This window comes from Microdochium trichocladiopsis (genome assembly GCF_020744255.1).
Source record: "Microdochium trichocladiopsis strain MPI-CAGE-CH-0230 chromosome Unknown B0I36scaffold_15, whole genome shotgun sequence".
NCBI classification, from domain to species: domain Eukaryota; kingdom Fungi; phylum Ascomycota; class Sordariomycetes; order Xylariales; family Microdochiaceae; genus Microdochium; species Microdochium trichocladiopsis.
In genome coordinates this window covers 997404-1018895 of record NW_025763558.1, presented here as the reverse complement: position 1 = coordinate 1018895, position 21492 = coordinate 997404, and the positions used below count along the sequence as shown (strand labels likewise).

At 54.8% G+C, this 21492-nt stretch overlaps 6 protein-coding genes across 6 annotated transcripts; 2 read left to right on the top strand and 4 right to left on the bottom strand.

Moving 5' to 3' along the window:
* Positions 1-7664: 7664 nt before the first annotated feature.
* Positions 7665-8255, bottom strand: B0I36DRAFT_356377 (uncharacterized protein; the record flags this gene model as incomplete). Its single annotated transcript, XM_046157619.1, has 1 exon — positions 7665-8255. The coding sequence occupies one exon, from the start codon at positions 8253-8255 to the stop codon at positions 7665-7667; it is 591 nt and encodes a 196-aa protein (XP_046004690.1).
* Positions 8256-9123: 868 nt separating this feature from the next.
* On the bottom strand, positions 9124-10222 carry B0I36DRAFT_400494 (uncharacterized protein; the record flags this gene model as incomplete). The annotated part of the gene is given in 2 exon segments (XM_046161674.1): positions 9124-9252; positions 9266-10222. 2 exon segments carry the CDS (start codon positions 10220-10222, stop codon positions 9124-9126), a joined length of 1086 nt encoding a protein of 361 aa, XP_046004689.1.
* A 1104-nt stretch (positions 10223-11326) lies between these two features.
* Positions 11327-14372, bottom strand: B0I36DRAFT_370061 (ankyrin repeat-containing domain protein; the record flags this gene model as incomplete). Its single annotated transcript, XM_046159865.1, has 2 exons — positions 11327-14106; positions 14165-14372. The coding sequence occupies 2 exons, from the start codon at positions 14370-14372 to the stop codon at positions 11327-11329; spliced, it is 2988 nt and encodes a 995-aa protein (XP_046004688.1).
* Positions 14373-15321: 949 nt separating this feature from the next.
* On the top strand, positions 15322-17062 carry B0I36DRAFT_55432 (Alpha/Beta hydrolase protein). Its single transcript, XM_046163015.1, has 2 exons — positions 15322-16594; positions 16813-17062. The coding sequence occupies exon 1, from the start codon at positions 15443-15445 to the stop codon at positions 16577-16579; it is 1137 nt and encodes a 378-aa protein (XP_046004687.1). The 5' UTR covers positions 15322-15442; the 3' UTR covers positions 16580-16594; positions 16813-17062.
* B0I36DRAFT_55441 (uncharacterized protein) lies at positions 16547-17468 on the top strand. The gene is made up of 2 exons (XM_046163016.1): positions 16547-16594; positions 16813-17468. The coding sequence occupies exon 2, from the start codon at positions 16846-16848 to the stop codon at positions 17335-17337; it is 492 nt and encodes a 163-aa protein (XP_046004686.1). The 5' UTR covers positions 16547-16594; positions 16813-16845; the 3' UTR covers positions 17338-17468.
* A 1327-nt stretch (positions 17469-18795) lies between these two features.
* Positions 18796-20365, bottom strand: B0I36DRAFT_340907 (uncharacterized protein). The gene is made up of 4 exons (XM_046155978.1): positions 20170-20365; positions 19686-20106; positions 19381-19613; positions 18796-19316 (listed from the first exon to the last, which is right to left on the bottom strand). The coding sequence occupies exons 2-4, from the start codon at positions 19972-19974 to the stop codon at positions 18993-18995; spliced, it is 846 nt and encodes a 281-aa protein (XP_046004685.1). The 5' UTR covers positions 19975-20106; positions 20170-20365; the 3' UTR covers positions 18796-18992.
* Between the last annotated feature and the right edge of the window lie 1127 nt (positions 20366-21492).

The window sequence follows — 21492 nt, the reverse complement described above, 5'->3', positions numbered from 1 at the left end:
AGGAGAGAGAGACCTAAAACCTAAACCCTAACCCTAACCCTAACCCTAACCCTAACCCTAACCCTAACCCTAACCCTAACCCTAACCCTAACCCTAACCCTAACCCTAACCCTAACCCTAACCCTAACCCTAACCCTAACCCTAACCCTACCTGCCGGGTTTCTAAAGCCTTCTCTTTCTTCTTCTAAACTACTTGTGCTACGCACGGATCTCTGCCTACGGACGCGCTTCGCGCGACTACGTTTAACTATGACCTCTCTTGTCTATTCTTTCTCTACTTGTCCTACATACGGATTCTGCCCTAACGGGAACTGATCACGGCCTACCTCTTTCTTTACTAACTTGTGTACTACGTACGGATTTCCGTCCTTACGCGAACGGACTGTACCGCCTTACGTTCTGCTAATTATATCTCTGTTGTTTCTCTTACTGTTTATTTCATGTTTTTCTATATTAAACTCAAATTATTATTCCGCCTAACGTCGACAATCCTTTTTCTCTCATTAACCTGAAATATATAACCCTAACCTTGAAATAAATCTTCCTCTCTTCCTCTAACCCCAAACATATAACCCTAACCCTAAAATTGTTCCCTCTTCTTCTTTAACCCTAAACCTCTAACCCTGACCCTGATCTTACCTGACTTCTATACCTGCTTCTCTTGTATTCTTCGCGCCTTGAAACCCCTCTCCGTCAACCCTTCTCGCACATTCCCATTCTCCTCTAACCCCGAACCGCCCCCCTTGAATTCACATCGCCCTACCTCTTCTTTCCGCTACCTGTGCTACGCACGGATCTTTGCCTACGGGACGCGCTTCGCGCGACTACGGTTCTCAACCCTCTTCTTTACCTACTTGTACTACGCACGGATCTCTGCCCTAACGGGAACTGATTACGGCCTCCCTCTTTTTTTCACTACCTGTATACTATTGGAATAATTACCTTGAAAATCCGGCCGTATATGGTTATGGCCTGGACCCTACATCAGCTACGAAGCGACGTTTTAACCTTCCCACGTGATATAGTAGTACATGAACATGCCGGCTTTCTGGCCCTGAGTCTTTAACACGACGACTTACACTGAAAATAAATATAGCTTTGGCCAGTACCTTTTATCAGCCCCGAAGCGACGTTTCGACCTTCGCATATAATACAACACCACCTGGACCTGCCGGCTTCCTGACACTGACTGCACGACCCGTACAATCACCTGGAATTCCAGCCGTATGGGGTCTTGGCCTGGACCTTATATCACATGTGAAGCGACATCTCAACCTTCACCCATGATATTGTGGCACCCAAATACGCCTGCTTTTCTGGCCTGAGTCTTCGACTTGAAAACTCACCCGAACATATATATAGTTCTGGAACTGCCCTTATATCACCCGTGAAGCGACGTCTCAACCTTCGTGCTTGATTCGACCCGCTTGAAATACCCTGCTTGATAATTACCCTCTGCTTTGACTAGCTGAACCAGTACTCTCCCCCTCGGTATATCTCCCATATTACCGCCTCCCATAATGCCAAAGCATTCGTCCCGCGCATCCCGTGAAATCGTCGATCCTTCCCGAGCCACGCTAAATATGCATCCTCGTCCTTCACATCCACCTCGAACTGGCTCTGTGCTATTCTGCGTAGCCGCCAGCTCTGCGTCCCGATCAGTAGCAGCGGGAGTATCTTGTCCATGTATGCACAACTCCCGTCCGTCTCCTTTGCCTCCTCGCACCAGTCTAACGGGAGCTTACACTTGTAGCAGCACGAATGCTGCCCGAACCGAACCTTCCTTCGTGCCTCGCTGTAGTTCAGCTTCCCCATTCTCCTACACATCTCGCCCTCCTTGCAGCGCGTCGCCTGCTCCGGTGCCTGATTGCCGTCCAACAAAGCCTGGTGTCGGTGCATGTGGCATACGGAGCACTCGTCTGCGACCTCCTCTAGCCACCGTCGTAGCACCATATCCCGTTTTCCCCTGTCTGCCCTGAACTGCTCCCAGCTGCCCCTTCCTGCCTCCTCTCTCCCTGCCACTGTATCTGCATCTCCCTCTCCTTCTGCCGCTGTCATTTTGGCGTCTGCTCCCCCTCCCTGTTCCTCCTCCTGGCCTTCCTCGTCTGCTATCCGGCACCGGTCACATCGCTCTGCCCCGGCGATATCTCCGCACTGCTCGCCCACGACCCCGTCCATAAACGCTGCAATCACCGCTCGTCGGCATCCAGTCGTCGAAACGAACGCCTTCATCGCAATCTGGTTCTTCTCGGCTGCCAAGTCCTGGTGCGCGTTCACCCATACTGGTCGTCCGTCGTGTATGATAACCGACTCCACCACCTCGCCCTCTCGCCGTGCCCCACGACCTGTCTGCTGGATAAAGTCGACGAGCCCGTACGGCTGCTCCATGTGTACGATCGCCACGATACCTCCGATGTCGATACCCGTGCCCAGTCCTGTCGTCGCCGTAATCCACCGGTGTCCCCGTCCCGTCGCCCAGTCCTCTCGTGCCTTGCGCATCTCCTCCTCCGTCATGTCGCCGTGGTGAAACCGGCACCCTAAACTAACTGCCATAGCCTCGCTCTGCGCCTTCGACCGGCAGTACACCACCCCCTTCTGGCCCGCTGTCATCTTGCTGTCCAGCCGTGCTACTACACCCTCGGTTGCCTCCTGTACTGCATTCCGTCCGGGCTCGACCTGCTCGATACTATAGCGGCAGTTCAGCTTCGTCGTTCGGTCCCGTATCAGCCCTGCCCTCTGTACCCCCATCACGCTCCGGAACCAGTCTTCCAGCCCTACTGGCAGCGTTGCTGTCAGCAGTACCAGCGGCCGTCGGAATCTTGCCAGTCCGCGCAGCTGCTCTAGCTTCGGCCGGTATCCGACGTCCATGATGATCGTGTGGCACTCGTCGACGAATATCCGCCCCAGCTGTCCCGACTGCACCAGCCCGTCTGCGTAGCCGCAAAAGTCATCGCTGCCCACTACGTCCGCGCTCACTACCACGAGCCGCGCCGACCGTGGTACCAGCTCTCGTCCGACGCCGATAGCCGGTCGATACTGGATACAGTCTACCCCCATCAGCATTGCCCGCTCTACCAAGTCGTCGATGAGCGCCACGAACGGCACTACGACGATACTGGTACCCGTCTCTTGCATCCTCGCCGGCAGCATGAATAATATGCTCTTCCCGGCCCCCGTCGGTAGTACGCTGATCGCCGCATCGCTGCCTCTCAGCCGCATAATCGCCCGCATGCTCTCGGCCTGCTTCTCGCTCCTCCACTTCGCTTCCGGGCCCAACAGCCTCTTTAGCCCAATCGCCATCTCCTCCTCCGGATCCGGTTTCGTCCGCCGCCGCTTCGTATCGCTGCCTGCCTGACCCTTCTCGTCCGCCGTGTTGACTCTCTTATTCGGCGTCTCTGCTTTTCCCTTGCCACAGCTACAGCAAATGCTGCTCCTCTCATCCTCCGCTTTCACGCTGCTCCCCTCCTCCTCTGTGTTGCCGCTGCTGCCATTCTCCAAAAACTCGTGCCATAATTTGCTGATCGCCCGGAACGACCGAACCATCTCCGGCTGTAGCTTTCCCGGGTGTGCCGTATGTAGCCCATACATCGCCCGCGCGATCCGTGTCCCGTGTGTAGCCTGTAAGTCCCAAATTACGTTCCGACTACCGCCACAGTCGACTGGCTCTCCGGTCAGTGGGTTGATCTCAACGTTGTCCTCGTCCTCTTCCTCGCCCATGTCTACCTCCTGCTGCTTGATCGCCAGCGAGCGTATAAGCCGGCCCATCTCGATAGCTACCGGCCGATACCGACCTACGCTGAGCGTTACCCCGGTACCCGCTAGCGTAATCCGTGCCATGACCGTGCTGAGCTTGTTCGTATCCCAAACCTTCGAGTCTCCGTCCCGCCACATAAACTCGCATAGCTGCCGCTGCGGTACCGGTAGCCCACACCTCTTCCGTAAAGCCTTCTCTGCCGGTAATAGCCACGTGACGTACGCGACCAGCATCCGCCCGATCCTGTCCGGCATAAACCGCGCCACCTTGCGGCCCATATCCCGGATCGCCTTCATCTTATCCCGGTCGAATACGAACATGACCTCCCCGGACTGCACAAACATGTTCCGGAGTAGCTGCCATGAGTCGCAGTGCCGTAGCGTCGCAACTTCCGGCCCTCTCCCGGGCTGCCCTCCGGTGATATGCACCAGCATCATCGCGAGCTCCTTGAACTGTCGTAGCTGCCGTAGCCATCGCCGTACCGCGCCCTTCTTAAACCGAGCTCGGGCGGCGTCCCATAGCTTCGACTCTCCAAGCCTGAATACCTTCTTGCATCCCGGCTCTAAAAAGCTGTTCTTCGGGTTCGTAACGAACGACTGGCCGGCTCCTGCGCGTACCATGCTGTCCTGAATCCGTCCTAGCTCGAGCCCCTTGCCGATCGTCGCCCACGACCCGAACATCAGCTCGTCCAGTAGCTTCTCTGCGTCGTTGATTGTGCTCCGTACCGTCTGTCTGAAGTCGTCGATCCTGATCCGCTCTCCGCAGTGATATAGTGCCGTGCCGTCATCCTCCCACCGCATCGTCGCCGTCCCCGTCCGTAAGTTGCGGTGGCCCTTACCGTACGCCATCCAACCGATCACCGTGCTTATTACCGTATTGGTCCCTAAACACATCCATTTGGGGTGCTCCTCCTCCCGGAATTTCTTCGCGCCCGCCGCGTCAACTTCGTACAAGTCCCTCCCGTACTCCTCGAACGCGGCCTCCAAAAAAAACAGCCTGGCCCACCAAAGCAGCCCTGCCAGCATGCCCGTGTATAAGTGCGCCTCCATATATCCTTGCGGCTTCTTCATAATCCCTAGCGCGGCGCAAAACGCTAGTAGTGGGCTCTCGTACACTCTACCTCCGACGTATTGCTTGATCGAAGCCATGATGAATGAAAACACGGCCCGGTCTAGCCGGCTCCACTCTCTCGTGCTGTCTCCGCCCTCTTCTTCCTCCATCTCCTCCTCCTCCTCCTTATCGTCGTCCTCGCTGCCCTCGCTACTGAAAAAGCCGCTGTCCTGCGTCGTATCCACGTCTTCGCGCTCTTCGTGCTCGGTCTCGTATACCATATCGCATAGTAAGCCCCACTGCTTATCGTTGAACCGGATGGCTAGCTGCTCTTCTGCTGCCTCTCGTCCGAGCTGGTGGGCCCGTAAGCAGTATCCCAAGTAGCGATGCCCGATCGACTTGTACTTCGTCATCGACGCCTCGTTTTCCTTCCGCCCAAACGGCACGCCGCTCTGTTGAGTTGCCGATATCGATGCCAAACACTGCAGCGTATCTGTCGGCACCACATCCAGTCTCCAGCAGCACCGGTCTACCTCGCGGTCGAAGCTCTCTGCTAGCCGTGTTAGCAGTAGTGACTGGCGCATGCCTGCCTCGTCCACGGCTCTCCTGCCGTACTGCTGTTCTTTCCGGGCCCTCACCCACTGGGCTGCGTCGCTTATGTCCATCAAGTCTCGCCCAGCGAAGTGCCTGACCCAGCCTAGCCTCTTGACCCACGATGAGTCACTGTTTATCCCCTCCTTTAAGTCGCCCTGTCGAAGCCATGCCTCGTTCTCCTTCTCCTCCTCTGCGTCGTCCTCTATAGCCATTTGGTCCATCATGGAGATTAATGGTGTCGCTTCGGGATCGGACAAAACCTCGTCACTGTCGTGCCCAGTACGGACGATCCAATAACGCGCCCACCGTCCCTTACACCACGACTGGACCTTTACGGCGCTCCAGCCTGCCTCGTCGCTACTGTGACTTGCAGTACGTTGGTGTCGAACAATGTTGTCTCTCGTGGTCGTGATATATCGACATACTGCACAGCTGAAACCGTTCACGACGGGAAGCAATTGAACTGGCTTGCCGCCATCGGCCGGCAGTCTGCACGTCTGCGGATCTTGGAGTTCGATGTCGCTAAAGCTGTAAATAATGTCCTGTAGTAGCTTGCCCCGAATCTGGTGTTGGTAACGGAAGTGCGCCTCGATGCCAGCGCCGGGCTTAACACCAGCTGGACATAATCGACATAGCAGTACCTGCGTATCCACGTCAATTGTCACCACGTCGTCGCGCTCGTACAGTTGTTTGGCCATGTTTGACGTTCTTGAAGTTGTTGGTTCTTGAAGTTGTTCATTACTCGATTATCTACAGCTCTGACTATCTACAGTTCTAATCATCTATATACTATGTTGTCGCGTCGCGCCCCTGATCAAGCCCATCATTTCCTTTTTGGCTTCTCGTGTCGCGTCTTCCCTGCGAAACTGAGCTGTCGCTTCAGCTGGACATCTCATGGGGCTGCTAACCCTGTGAATTGACCTGGGGTTGATTCGGGTTGGGGTAGTGCCGGTGGGTCTGGGGTTATTTTGGGCCAATCAACGACCCGGCCCTAGTCAGCTCGACAGTGGTCAAATGCACGGACCCGCTGCACCAGTTTGTGTGGGCAAGTGGCCCCGTCTTTAATACAAACGTCTGCGAATAGTGCCTAGGGTCCCTAACCTGAGCTTGTGGAGCCATCCGACCCGGACGCTCGAGCTAGTCACAGTTGAAGAGCTAGGTTCGACTCCTAGGCGTGGCATTTTTTTGGCCCTCCTCTCTCTGCCTCTCTCTTTTGCGCGCGCCTCCGCCTGCCTGCTTGCTCTGGCAGTCGACGCGCCTCCCTCGTCGTCGTGCGGCCTGTGCATGTACGCATATGAGCGCGCGACTGGGCCCCACAGGTTCGGACCCCTGCTAGTTGGGGTTGGGCTTGGGGTTGGGTTAGCTGTGGGTTAGCCCATTTTTCGCTGGCCGGAATGAACTCAATCTGGGGTTAGTTGGGGTACCGGAATGGACTCAATGGCCCGTGCCCCCGGCCCCCTGTCCCACCAGGAATCGCCGAAAGTGAGGCCAACCCGGCCGGGAATGATGGTCAGGGCGATGCTGTCATAACGTCCCCGGAGATCAGCTAATAGTTCTTTTGCCGCGTCATGCTCGTGGAGCCTGTGTATGGAGAGGGACATCTTTACCGGGTTGTTGATATCGTTGGGGTTCACCGTGATCCAAATGGCAGGCATACCAGTCCAGACGTTAACGGCTTGTATCTTCCTCCGCATCAAGAGTCTGGTTTCGTTCGAGAGTGGCTGTGCATGGCCAAAGATGGATAATTCGCGAAGCAAGAACGATATGTCCGGATCTGTCGTGGCCCTTGTCTCCCGCAACTCCTCCTTAGCTCCTTTTAGGCGGACCGCTGTCAGGCGTCTATAGACCCGTTCTAGTCTGTTGAAGGAGCCCTTTGCCATACGGACCATGCTGATACGCCGATTTGTGGATCGGAGGAGAATATTGAAGACCAAGAAACAAAAGACTGGATGTGTGGCAAATCGACCACCGTGTCGTTGCAACACATATTTAGCCCAGTAATTGAGCGAGTGATTCGCACCGCGCTGCACAGGCTGCGAAGCATCAGGTCTATTCCCATCTAGCTCACTAAGCGCCTTGGGGCCGCCACTCCCCCACGGAAAAAGCCTCGGAAAGGTTCGCGGAAAGAAATCCTCGCGCAGGTTGTCCGCGAAATCCGCACCACGCTCAACCCGAACAAACGGCTGGTCTCCTGCGGTGTGGACCCTCATAGCGGAAGGTTCGGCATCGTCACCGTGTCTAATATGACTCGTCTGAATAGCCCCGGCTAGGAAGGACAGCCTTTCGACCTCAGAAAAAGCGGCCGGCCCCTCCAAAAAGGAACCATTCCGGAGGTTGAAGTCTCGTAGACGACATCATCGCCGCGGCCACGACTCCTTGGGCCAAGACCTGGCGCACGGAAATCCTCAGCCAACGGGTGAGACTGTTCCTCTGATGCATTGTCATCCGACGGGGAGGTATCGTCGCTTGGATCTGCTCGTACCGAGGCGAGGAGCTCTTCAATGTCTGTGAAACCATTCTCCTCTAATCCTCGATCGGTATTTGGGACGATGGGGTCTGTGTAGGTCTTTTCCACGACCGAGGGTTCCTCTCTCCGCATCCGCTCCATGAGAACGGCGGGAACTGTCGAGTCCTCGGCGTATTGCCAGCCCTGTATTTCATCCTGGTTGATTTCTATGTCCTTGTAGAGGGGATTGTGCTTTCGTAGCCAGAAAAGGGCGGCGGTCACTTGAGACTTACGCACCTGGAGAAGAGTCCCCACCTCCGCGGGGCTGGGTCTAATTGGCGCCACTCCACTTGCTGTATGCACCAGATCGCCGGCAGGTGTAGAGGCCGCAGATGTTGGACAACGCGTCATGGCTCAAACAAACGCATCGGCTTCGCTTCGAAGACTGAGGTTCTTGACGGACGAGACACGGCTGACCAGTAGGGAGTAAGTCAGCGTCTTATGAAATGGTAGGCGATGCGCAATCCTGTCGTAGGTACCATCCTCGCGCCGTTGCTTCACACTAACACGCTCGATGAGCCCAAGAAAGAGGGCGTAGATGGCGGAAAATTGAGCAGAGTCATACTAGATGAACTTATCGTGGTTATCGAACCCCATGTCCAGCGGCATGCGGTCGTAGCTGGGGCTGAACCTCGCGTGGTAGGCCAGGCAAGAGCGTCTCGACGGCAAAAATCCAACTTTCTCTGATGCTTATCAATCGCATAAGGGCAAGACTGACTCCTTCATCTGCGGCCGGGCTAATTGATCTACCTGAAGAGACGGTATTAGCAAGGCACTTAATTTCAGCTGAAGGAGGAAAGCGAGACGAAAACTGGACTACTAGATCTCTTTTGGTCCTAGTGAGAAGGAGGCAGGGGATGGCCAGGCAGACATTAATAGATGCAGCAGGGATTGAAATCAGGTTACGTGAATCCCACCCGGACAGCGGTTGTAGTACAAATACGCCAGCTGCTGATGGTCACACCCTCTTCCCTCCACGCCACGCCAACCAATAGAAGGAAGTCCTCACTCTCTGCCACCTATGCCGATTTTCGAGGCTGCGGCTCGAAGTAGTACAAATTTCAGCAGATCAGGTCATAACTGCAGCCAACTACGAGGTCCTCTAGCGAATGATTTGGTCAAACAGCGAACGCCAACTTACCTGGTAATGGCATGTCTTGCATTTTATGAATTTGCAACCGATTTAATCGAACTACGCTTAGGCATGTTCTCGAGGACCTTACTTGCCAAATTGCACAGATCCAGAGAAATTAGCCCCAGGGAACTGGCTGCCACTGCCTTTGCTGATGTTCTGAGTACCGCCAGGAGCATTGAATTGATCTCCGGGTCCTACTAAAGGATGAGTTGGCTGGCTTCTTGACTTGAGTGTCTCCCTTCGATTGTGTTGGTTGACTGACAGCTGAACTCCAGATTTGTGATTCCCATCTAATCAGCTCACCCAGCACCCTTTTGAAGCCATTGTCGTCCGCGGAGCTGAACTTGACCATATTGCTATGATTGGCGTGAATGGTGATCGCATTGTAACTTTCGAGCGTGGCCGAGTCACTCGGAACGACTAATCCGATCACAGGCAAAGGCAGTTCCTCAGAGAAGCATGTTACCTCGACATCCCGGCCGGCTTGTTGCCGCTCCCGTACCATGGACCAGAACCGATCTTGAACGGATCGCAGGTAATCTTCAGCTGTCTGCAAGCTCTTTAACAGCGAATTATTCGAGGACTTCACGAGACCCAGAGCCGAAGCCGGTATACGGGCCCAGTGAGCCATCCAGGAACCTCTATGCGGAGTGCCCATGAATGCGATGGCCTTGGTGCAATCGAATATGCCTCGGAGGTGTGCATTAGGGTTGTTTCGCGAGAGTAGAATGGCTTCTTTACGAGGCCGCCCAGGCTGTGGGCAACAAAGATTAGCGGTCGCGAGGACGGAACAGGCTCTGTCGGTCGTCAAGTCATTCAAGAGGTTCTGGGCATAATCGACCAACGCATTTACCGATGCCGGTGATTTTCGCAAGACATACGCGTCGTAGGCATACGTGAGGATGCGGGCCCTGCCAAGGTTGGGTGGCAGCAGCGTCGCGGGCCATGGTCTGGATTGTCCATTGGCAGTCCAGGTGCTGTCCCGATCACCGGTCAAACCGTGAACAAAGCAGATGTCAACTGTCGCGTCGTGGCAATCGTGCAGAACTTCAACTCCATCGGGGAACGAGGAGGGACCTGCAGGGCACTGAGAGGATAGGCCAGGGTCCCTGTCATGGGGCGATGGTGGACTAGGTGGGCCATGGTTGCGGCTTATATCCTGTTGATGAGTTTCTGGCGCCATGTTGGCGGCCAGACCCCGCTTCCGCCATGGAGATTTCGCAAGCATTGTCCTCATCGGCAATGGATTGTAGTATGAGATATGAACAGGACTGGGTCGGTGGAGATCATCACAATTGTACCTGATGAATTAACGGTGCTCGAAGGCCGAAGAAATAGAAAAGTCGAGAGAAAGGTGGATGCGCGTGGATGACAGCTGAATGCGACATGTCATCTTTCTGTACTGCTGTACTACCCAACGTCCCTAGGTTGTGACTGTTGGCCTTGAAGGTGACGCATGTGTGTACCAAGAGAGCACTTCACGCCAAGCAGTGCCGCATATCCTTGCTATTTCGCTTCAACCTGTGATGAAGCTGCAAAAAAGGGCAGGTTGAAGACAAAGCTTTAGGAATTCCTTCCATCGTTTTGAGCCGGTCCCGGGAGACGCCCAAACATAGGAGCCCTCTGGCCCCTTTGGTGCAGCCTGGGAACGTTTTGGAGAACCTGAACAGCCAGCAGTGCTTGGACGACCTCGGCAGCGAAAGGACTTGCTCGGAATCAATGCCAACAAGCTCATTCTGTACACATAGGAAAAGGCTTCAAGTGCGCCAACCTCTGCGATGTCGGAAGCCACAAAGTCGACGCTCACCAAATTCTTCATGATTCCGACCAAAGATCAAGCCCGGCACGCCCCAATCCAGTACTGCCCCACAGAAGAGCGTAACAGGGATACTGCCGAAGTCCTGCGCGCTCTCTCGGAGCCTGCAGAGCTGCTCGTTCGGGCATATAGCGTCCGAGCACCGAGCATGCTGGCCTCATCGATGATCCGCAGGTATCTCTCCAGCCACTCCATCCTTGTCCGCCTATCCATGCGGAGGGCTGCTGGGCTAGGCAACGCGAAACCGTCGACGTCCGCATATTAGCCTCCCCGTGGGGTCGGCTCCTTAGAGGCTTTACACGCCGCGTTAATGCTTGCAGCTACTGTCCCGAACGTGGCCGAACAACTCCGCGAGGGGCATGATGATCCGAGGCTTGCCGGTGCCCCTTCGCCGCCGATGAAGTGGTGTTGAAATAGCTTGAGAGCCTTGTGCTAGGACTGAATACAGACTGAGCAATTCCTTGGAAAGCGTCAAGTGACAGATGCCAGTAGCTTCGCCACTGCCTCGTACTTTTCTTTTCGAGAATATGGGTTCTTTGTGACCCGCAACACCCGCAACAGCGGCGTCCGACCCGACTTATCCTTCGACTGGGCGTCGGCCCCTTTCTCAAGCAGCAACTTGACGACTGCCTCGTGCCCGTCCGTTGCTGCCCACGATAGCGGCGTCCGACTGTCGTTATCCTTCGACTCTATGTCGGCTCCCTTCTCGAGCAGCAGCTTGACGACCGCCTCGTGCCCGTCCGTTGCTGCCAACGATACCCGCTGCCCTGCTGACCACGACAACGGCGTCCGACCCTGTTTATCTCTCGACTCGAGGTCAGCGCGCTTTTCGAGCAGCAGCTTGACGACGGCCTCCTGCCCCCTGCTGGCGGCCTTAGATAGCGGCGTCTGACCGGAGTTATCCTTCGACTCGAGGTCGGCGCCCCGCTCGAGAAGCAGGGTCATCACGGCCACTTTTCCTGATATGGCGGCCAAGCTTAGTGCCGTCAAACCCCACTGATCCTGGCAGTCGATATTGGCGCCTTTCTCGAGTAGCAGCTTGAAGACGGCCTCATGCCTGTCGGCATACATAAGCGGCGTCCGACCAAAATTGTACATGATGCAACTCTTCGAGTCGATGTCGGCGCCTTTCTCGAGTAGCAGCTTGACGACGGCCTTATGTCCTTGCTCAGCGGCATAGCTAAGCGGTGTCCGATCCCAGTCACCCTTCCAGTCGACATCAACGCCTTTCTCGAGCAGCTGCGTGACGACGGCCTCATGCCCATGCTCGGCGGCATAGCTAAGCAGCGTCCGAACCCGACCATCATCCGACGTGCCCTCACTCTTCGAGTCGATGTCGGCGCCTTTCTCGAGTAGCAGCTTGACGACGGCCTCATGCCCCCGCTCGGCGGCATAGATAATGGGCGTCTGACCTGCATTGTACGTGCCCGTGCTCTTCGAGTCGATGTAGGCGCCTTTCTCGAGTAGCAGCTTGACGACGGCCTCATGTCCTTGCTCGGCGGCATAGCTAAGCGGCGTCCGAACATACCGATCCTTCAAGTCGATGTCGGCGCCCTTCTTGAGCAGCAGCTTGACGACGGCCTCCTGTCCGCTCCCGGCGGCCCACGACAGTGGCGTCCGGCCATGAGAATCTTTGGGGTCGATATTAACGCCCGCCCTTTTCAAAATTGCCCACAACGCCCCTACCACTCCATACCTCGACAGAACGTGTACCAGACTAGTCCCTTCTGGCAGACAGTCAGAATACTTCTCCAATATCCTGTAAGCACGCGCCCATCGTTCCACAAGAGTGTTTGATGGCCAGGCGAAATATTCCGGAAGATCGTCTTGAAGGACACTTCTAGCATCACTTTCCTTCGTGTGCGCCACCCACGAGGTCGTGGCGTAATGCAGGAATGGAAACTCGGATGCTATGTCGTTGCGCTTAAGCGTTGCCAACCGACCGATCTCCTCCATCGCCAAGTAGTGTATGCAGATCCTAGAAAGCCGATAGTGTGCGATTCCGACTAGAAAATCGGGTCCCGCGGCCCCGTCCAGAACCAATAGGCCCTTCTCGACGAAAAAGTCGTGGGCGGACTGGTGGATGAACTGAACAACCTTCGTATCCGACGTGATCTCGGCAAGACCGCAGCTAAGCGTCTGAACTCGCCTCTTCATCCCCTCCTCGTCGGATGTGTAATCTCCTGCGCTCTGGCATTCGTATAATGACCGGTGTGGGCAATCGGCCTCGACAACCAGAGCCCATCGCAATTCGTCTAATGACAAGGGCCGCGTGGCAAAGCAGATCCATTGGATGAGTTTCAGAGAGTCCGGGCCCATGTTTCGGATGAGTTCGCGGTATAAGTCATCGAGCATTTGAGGGACTGAGCGGATTTCGGCGTCAATCTTCGTTGATCCGGCACCCTTGCGCTCAAGGTCCAGAACTTGGTTCACCACAAGCCACGCCCACAAGAAAACGCCCTGGGCGCGTTCCGTGATCAAATCGGGAATCATGGATGACGTTCGTACACGGAACGAAGAGAGCTTGTCTCGCACGAAAGTCGATATATCCTTCTTGTTTTCTTCCTCTGTGTATATTGTGAACACACCATCCAGGTCCAGAATCGGGTAGTGACGACAAGTGAAGCAGATGCGAAACTCTTTCAAGTTGATAGAGGGGAGCCTCTGGAGCAACGACTTGAACTCCCCAACTAGCTCGACCGCATTCTCTGGGCTGCATTCGTCTAACGCGTCGACGAATAACCAGACTGGGCGAGTCTTCAACACCTTCAGAAGCGATGACTTGAAGAAGCGTTGCAGCTCGCACGGATGCCACTGCCACTTTTCGCCGGGCTTGCCAACAGTTTCGCACCGCTGTTGGAAAGTGGCCACGAGGTCTGGCAGTGCGTCAGGGACCTGAATGAGGAGCTGGTAAAGGAGCGACCGGAAGAGGCCCAACGGCGTCTTTTGGAGTTCAGTACCACGACCGTGGAAGAAGAACGAGAGGATCAAGGCTCTCTCTCTGATGTTGGGTATTGCCGTGACATTGTTCAAAACGTACCGCAGCAACGTCGACTTCCCAGAGCCGGGCTTCCCTTTAATCCAGAGCAGGCCACGATCACAAGAGGCCCAGTTCGTGTACGTTTTATGTCGAAGCAGCCACTCGCATGTTCCCTCAGCGGCGGCATCGATATCGTGGGACCGACTCTCCATTTCTGGAAAAGCCAGCGATCTCAAGCAGTCTCGTGACGGATTTGGGGGTTCGTCGGTGCCTGAACGATACAGTGAGTTGAGAATCTCTATGCTATCCACGAAAAGGCCTGCTCTTACCCAAATACACGGGCGCTTGGAAATATTGGTTGCCACTGCCTTTGCTGATGTTCTGAGTACCGCCAGGAGCGTTGAATTGGTCGCCGGGGCCATAGCTGTTAAAGGATGAGCTCTGGGAAGACGGCCCGGTGCGTTCCGTCTCCCCTTGTAACCCATCAGTCCGAGGCCGCTCCTGTGGCCGAAATATCTTGCCTATGGCTCGCTTCATTGTCTAACGCACGTTAGATCAACTGGCCGAAGACGACGGAAATATGACCGACGCTGTACCGGGAATATAATCTGTCCGAGGGCTTTACCAAGGCCTGTAGTTGCGGCTGAAGGAGGAAAGGCAGGGTGAGAATCGGACTTCTAAATCTTTCGTCTTTGCCGAGGAGGCAGATGTGCGACCAGACGTGAAGGCACCTGGAAATTGGCGGGAACGACGAAGTCTGTCCCTCGATATACTAGTTGGCGCTCATCGCGGGGCTGAAGAGGCCGACGTTGGCCACTCGGGCTCGCGAAAATGTGACGGCCCTATCAGACGGAAAATACAAACGAGACTGCCGTTGTCTTGCGAAGATCAAAACATGTACAACACGCAGAGGATTCTCTTGCGAGCCGAAGCATAGTTTGATACTCTTATGAAGCGCGAAGAGGGCTCGGAGCGCTCAATAATAAAAATTATCTGGCTTCCTCCCCTTCTGTGGGATGGCGCGGACAACCTCTTGCGGTATCGCAGGGCAGTCTCGGCATTTGCCGAGTCTTGTGTGCGTGGTGGTTTGGCGTCTCAAAATGTTGCTTGGCCAGACCACTTGGGAGAGGACCCTCTAGGGTTGCCTCGCCACCAAAAAGAGTTTCTCGGCAGTTGCTGAACTTTAATCCCCAAATCACGTGTAAATTACGTCTCATACTACGTATGGCCATGGGGGAGGCCTGCCATTCTACTGGTTGGAGGGGAGGGAAGAGGGTGTGGCCACCAACCGCTGGCGTCGTGGTGCCAAGCCACTCTGACGAGACCAAGCACAGTCTGGCGGCGTCTGGCCATTTATCCCGGCTGGAAGGGCGACAGCTACGAGGAGACATTGGGTGTTGGGCAGCAGCCACTGCAGGCCGCGAGAAAAGATGGCTCGTGACTTTCGCCTGATATCCCCACCCTTCCTCCTTCCTCTCGACTTCACATTTTCTCGGAGCTGCCACTCTTCTTCGATGAGGCCCAGTGGCTAATGCATCAGGCACACAATTGTTATGATCTCCGCCGACCTAAGCTCCCTTTCCTATTGATTCTACAACACATCGTTGATGAGGAGATTGCGAGCGATGTTTACATTGCGGAAGCAGCGTCTGACTGGCGTCGATTCGCCGGAAATTCATCATCAGGAGACAAGCCGTGACCAGAACCCGCCTAGCCCACCATCGTGCCACGAGACAGATCCCAGCCCTCCACTTCCCTATGGAGTTGAAGTTCTGCACGACTGCCGCGACGCCACGATTGACATCTGCTTTGTCCACGGGTTGACTGGCAATCGGGACAGCACCTGGACTGCAGAGAAGCAATCCAGACCCTGGCCCGCGACGCTCCTGCCACCCGAGCTCAGTAAAGCTCGCATACTCACGTACGGCTACGACGCGTACATCGTGCGGAATTCGGTCGCATCAACAAATGGGCTGACCGAGCATGCCAACAACCTCTTGAACGACTTGACGACCGACAGAACCCGTTCCAACGCGTCCTCTCGACCGCTAGTCTTTGTCGCCCACAGCCTGGGCGGCATCGTCTGCAAGGAAGCCATTCTTCGCTCGCAAAATAACGCTGGACCACATCTCCGAGGCATATTCGATTGCACTAAGGGCATCGTATTCATGGGCACTCCTCACAGGGGATCCTGGATGGCCGACTGGGCCAGGATACCGGCTTCGGCTCTTGGGATAGTAAAATCCACCAATAAGTCGCTGTTGAACATCTTGCAGACAGATGACAAGTACCTCCGGTCCGTTCAAGATCGGTTCTGGTCCATGGTACGAGAACAACAGAAGGCCGGCCGGGATCTCGAGGTTACATTCTTCTTTGAAGAGCTTCCTTTGCCTGTGGTCGGAAAAGTCGTTTCTCAGGACTCGGCCACTCTTGAAGGTTACAATGCGTTTAGCATTTACGCCAACCATAGCGATATGGTCAAGTTTGGCTCCGCGGACGACAATGGCTTCAAAAGAGTGCTTGGCGAGCTGACCAGATGGGAGTCACAATTCAGGAATTCACCTGCCAGTCAACCAACACGATCGAGGGGAGAAGCACAGATCGAGAAACCAGCCAACTCATCCTTTAACAGCTATGGCCCCGGCGACCAATTCAACGCTCCTGGCGGTACTCAGAATATTAGCAAAGGCAGCGGCAACCAATTCCCTGGGGCTACTTTCTCTGGGTCTGTGCAATTTGGCTAAAAACTAGATCGGGTTGTGGGTGTTTCGATGCTGTTAATGTCTGGGGCTCTTGTTAGCTATTAATATTATGTTCCCAAGAGTCGGGCCTTTAGCAACTACAGAGAAGATTGCGACTTTTCTGACCGATGTGTCACGAGCTCTCTGAGTCGGGATAAAGCTATATCGTGTAAAGATCCTGGGGATAGACCATTCCCCGAGGGCCTGACGGTTCAGCAGCTGACGATTCTGGCTAGGAGATTCGATCCCTGGATGTCAGAGCCTCTTCAATGGCTATACATCTGGAACATCGTTTCCCCCCACAGGGCACCTCCCGCTATGGTCTCGCTGCATTCGGGCAAGATAGAGTATCCTATACCTCTAGGACGGTGTTTGAGACCCTGCCGAGAACCAGTCCCGTATACCGTGTAAAAATTCTAGCGCAACTGCACAATCGCAACAGTACCCTGGGGGTTAGCCGATTTTGGCGGGGCCGGAATGAACTCAATTGGGGTACCGGAATGCCCTCAATGGCCCGTGCCCACCACCCCCCTGCCCACCAGGAATGCGCGAAAGTGAGGGCTTCCCGGCCGGGAATGACGGTCAGGGCTTCCCGGCCGGGAATGATGGTCAGGCAACTTCCAGCGGGAATGATGGTCAGGGCGGCAGAGCTGCGTCTGAGGGATTTTGGAATATCGAAGAGTAGTGATCGCGTATATGTTCTGGAAGTCCTAAGCGATCCGCTAAAGGGACACTATGCTTGTTCCATAAGTGTGCAGTAACCTGGGCTCCGTCTGGTGAAATAGCGTGTCGGCATTCGGGTCTACAGCAGATGAGGACATTGTATGTTAGGTCGGCGTAAATCTGTAGGGATGTCAAGACCGGATCGGGATTATTCTCGCGGTCCGGCGTCGTCGCGGAGTCGGTTCGTAACTTGTTACTCCTCGTTCTACTGTAGGCTGTCCTACTGCTGTCGGGTTGGGCGCGTGGATCCCTTGGATTTCACCTAAAGCCGCCCTGGAATAAGACAGTAGTACTTAACTCTAAACCCAGATTCTCTTTATATCTCGTAGCCCGTTCGAGTAAGACGTACTATAAGGAGTCTTTACCGACGAGACTACCGGCGAGGCGAGGATAGCTGCAGGATCACTCTGTGATGCCGCCATTCCGCCTAGTCGAGAATGAGGTGGCTTTTAGCGCGTAGTTGACACACAGCACTGTAGCCCGTCCAGCCGAGAGTGAGGTGGGGTCCCCTCTCGGCTTTACCCCGCTTCAACACCACTGACAACCATTGGACCCGGGCCAGGGTTCCAGCGGTCAAACCACGGTTCCAGGCACAAGAACGGTTCTGCCACAACCATGGTTCCATCTTAGGAACCGCATATTATTCAGCCACGGTTCTTACTCTCCAAACACGGTTCCAGCCCATCTAGGCAGCCCCTAGGGTAGGCCATGAAAAGTAATTCCTCGACAACTTTCCAGAGGCGTGCTTCTGTGCCAGTCCAAGGTAGACGGCTTATTCCGCGCGTCTGCAGCCACTAACGCAGCCCCTATCATATCCCCGGCACACCATCACGCCACTTCAACACAAAGTTCAGGTTACTTCGGCGGCCTATCACTTCATGCCACGCCCGGCTCAGCTTCAACCCATTGCAGCCGACGGTGTGGTAGTACAAACGTCCACTGATCGCCGTAAGAGAATTGTCGCTGGTTTGAACAATTCCAGGCGTCCTTGCACCTCAAACTCATCGTGTTCGGTCGGTTTCTCTACCACTCAGTCCTACTATCCTGAGACTTATCCTCTTCGGAGCGCAACAGAGAATTTCGCTGCTACTCCGACTGCTGCTGGAGATAATGGACCGACTGCTGCGGGAGATAATGGGGTAAAGTCCATGGATTTCAACGGAAGTGCACCGGCCATTAATCATGTTAGCAGATCAAGATACCCGCACGACAAACACATTCCCGACACGGCCACAGGTGCGAAGTTGGATAGGTTTTTCACGCGGATTAAGAACTGGAGGCGTAGAAGATGGGAGGGGCGAGAGGTGGGGGGTCGTCTTGCCTAAGGGGCGCTATACACTAGGGTCAGAGTGTTACGTCGATCGTTGCGGTAGTAAAAGGGGCTGTGGTAAGGAGATAGAGTGGATGGGACCTAACACAGAGGCAGACTGTGACGGCTGGCATGGTTCGGATAGTGACATAGCAACTAAACATCAACTACTCCTATTAACGAAAGAATCCTAAGCTAAAGAGAAGAACGTTCTCTGGTGTCTTATGAGGGAGCGCGAGCTTTTTGAAGTGCACGCGTACAGATTTGGCCTTGAAACATCCTTGAAACTATCCCTATTTGGCGTCCGGCACGCGCCATGACACAGACACAAAAGTCAAATATCTCCCTATGTCTTCGTTGGAGTGAGTGTCACTGAATTTGAACTCATACTCCCGTCGCGCAGGTACAGGTCCCGCTTTGATCTGCCTGGCTTCCGACATATACGACCAGTACAGCGGCGTAAGCGGCCGTGGCCGCGAAGATGTCTCTCCTCTGAATGCCAGTGGTTGTCGCAAACCAGCCACAGAATGCTGCCACGAACCCGGTGACCAGCGCAAGCCTCGTGACCATGTCCGTCAGCTTGTAGAGTGCCCACATAGCACCCACGAGAAAGCCGATGGAGATCAAGGCTTGCAGAATCGCTACGAAGCGCCGGATGCTTGTAAGATCGATCAGTGCCTTGCCTTGTTTAATGGACCCGATGATATCCTACGTTTGATTTAATATTATATCTGGTAAGACACGTGCAGGATATGTCGGCTCTTTCACTTACAACAAAAAGGAACATGAGCCAAGTGCTCGATATGAAGCGAGTTAGGGGGTCGGAGAATGTCGAAATAGCGACTAGGTCCGAGAAAGGGCGTCCTCCCATCGGCGAATTCCCGTCCCATATCGCCCATGCGCCATCGTTGCCCTCCTTCTTGAGCATCTCGACCAGATCACGCACGTAAACGGCTGGAGGCCTGCTGAGATTCACAACGTCGCTGTAGCGCACGATTGCCTCATCTAGTATCACGTAAGAGTTAGCCCCACAGGTACCGTCGAGTCTTCCTACCTTACATATACTTTAGGACCTACGATAGGCTGTGATTGCACTATGATAATTCTCCGAGGCGCGATTCTTCGAGGCGTGATGACGTGCATGGTGACTCCGCAGCGTCTCGTCGGTCCGCAGCGTCTCGTCGGCTGCTCTCTGCACGTCGGAATGTCCTTTGTCGATCTCGGCCAGTTCAGCATGAAGCTCCAGGATGTTTTGGATCGCAAGTTTGTCGAATCGGCGGACAATGATGGATTGTAGGTCACAGTGAGCTGCCACTTGTGCTGCAGCGCCGGGTATAGAATGGGAGCGCTCTGTGGGGGGTTCCATGGCTGGGCAGTCAGTTGCCGAATTGACAGTTAGCTGGGCGAAGAGATACGAATTTCAAAAGAGGAGCTTCTGCGGGAGAGCAAGGCAGGAACTGACGAGCTAAATACGGCGTAAGTGGTGTGAAAAGGGTGCCTCGTCACATATTTGGCTTAGCAAATCGGTATTCGGCTTAGATAGGTGTCCTGCAAGGCACACCTCGCCGCGTGAAACCGTCAGGCTACTCAAGCCGGGCGTCAGGCCTCCCCGCGTACTTGTGGACGCAAAACGTCCGACACAAACGAGGTTGGCTCCACTCGTGCCGTTTGTAGTATTGCCCAAAATTCCATTTAGTCGCCAGGGGGCGGGGTTGCTTGGATACATTGGCAACTTTAGAAACTGGCGAACGTTGGGTGTGCTGTGGCGTCCGGGTGCTTCAATGGACTCAGGTCAACTCGTTGCATAAATGGTTCGGGTAACGTATCATGGAAGCATGTGCCATCACATGCAAATGTCGCATGGGTGTGTGGCTCGATTGTGCCTCCCCAGCCGACGGCAGAAATCCCACACCTTCACCAGCTCGAGCCGGCTCCGTTTGTAGGTCCGCTTAACGCAGAGCGTCATCTCCCTGACTGCCCAACCAACACAATACAGCAGGGAAACCGGGAGCAGATCTGCGCGCCCCAGCTCCCGCCACTCGACGCCGGCACCAGCCGCCCCGTATAGCACCTCTGCCGGTCGTTCTCATCGAGGACCGGGTGGAAATCCACGGCCCGCCAATTCCGCGGGGTTGGCGTCCTAGCAACCGGCCAATTCATCAACACGATACAGCTTGTCTAACGGTCCTTAGCACCGAATCTTGACTTTGCGGCAGAAAATGGTCGGTCTATTCTCGCCGAACTAGCTCCAACTTTTTCACCCGGCCCGCAGCTGCAGTGTCACCTATTTCTTCAATGAATCTCGTATCCATTCGCTATCCTGACATGTGAAATACGTGTACGACAGAGGCGCAGAATGTTTCAGCTTATGGCTAGGTATTTGCTCTCTCTCTCTCTCTCTCTCACACACACACACACACACAGACATAGAGCCTATAGAGCCTATTACGTCGAGGCTAAGCCGGAGGACTCTCTACACTATGATGCAATCTCGTTTCCTCTGTCACTGACGTGGTCTTCCGAAGTCCATCCAAAGGAAATCCTCGCTGATGTTTCTCCCTCCTCTGTGCCGAGTCTCGTATGACATCTTACATTGTGCACCTTAAGCCGCAGTAACTTGCAGTTGCAATCACCCAGGCTCACTAGGAAGAGTTCAAAAGTTTGTGATGTACAGAATCGCGGCGATTACCGCATTCTGGGATAAGCCCCATATTCTAGCTAATGACTGCATTCGACCGGGGATGGCACCAACTGATCGTATTGACCTGGACACAACAGGACACCGAACCGAAGGCTTGCGTCCAGGTTGATGCATGGATGCAATCCTGGGGCATACTTTCAGTGACCCGGACATGAACGCCATAGACACAAGACTGTCAAAATA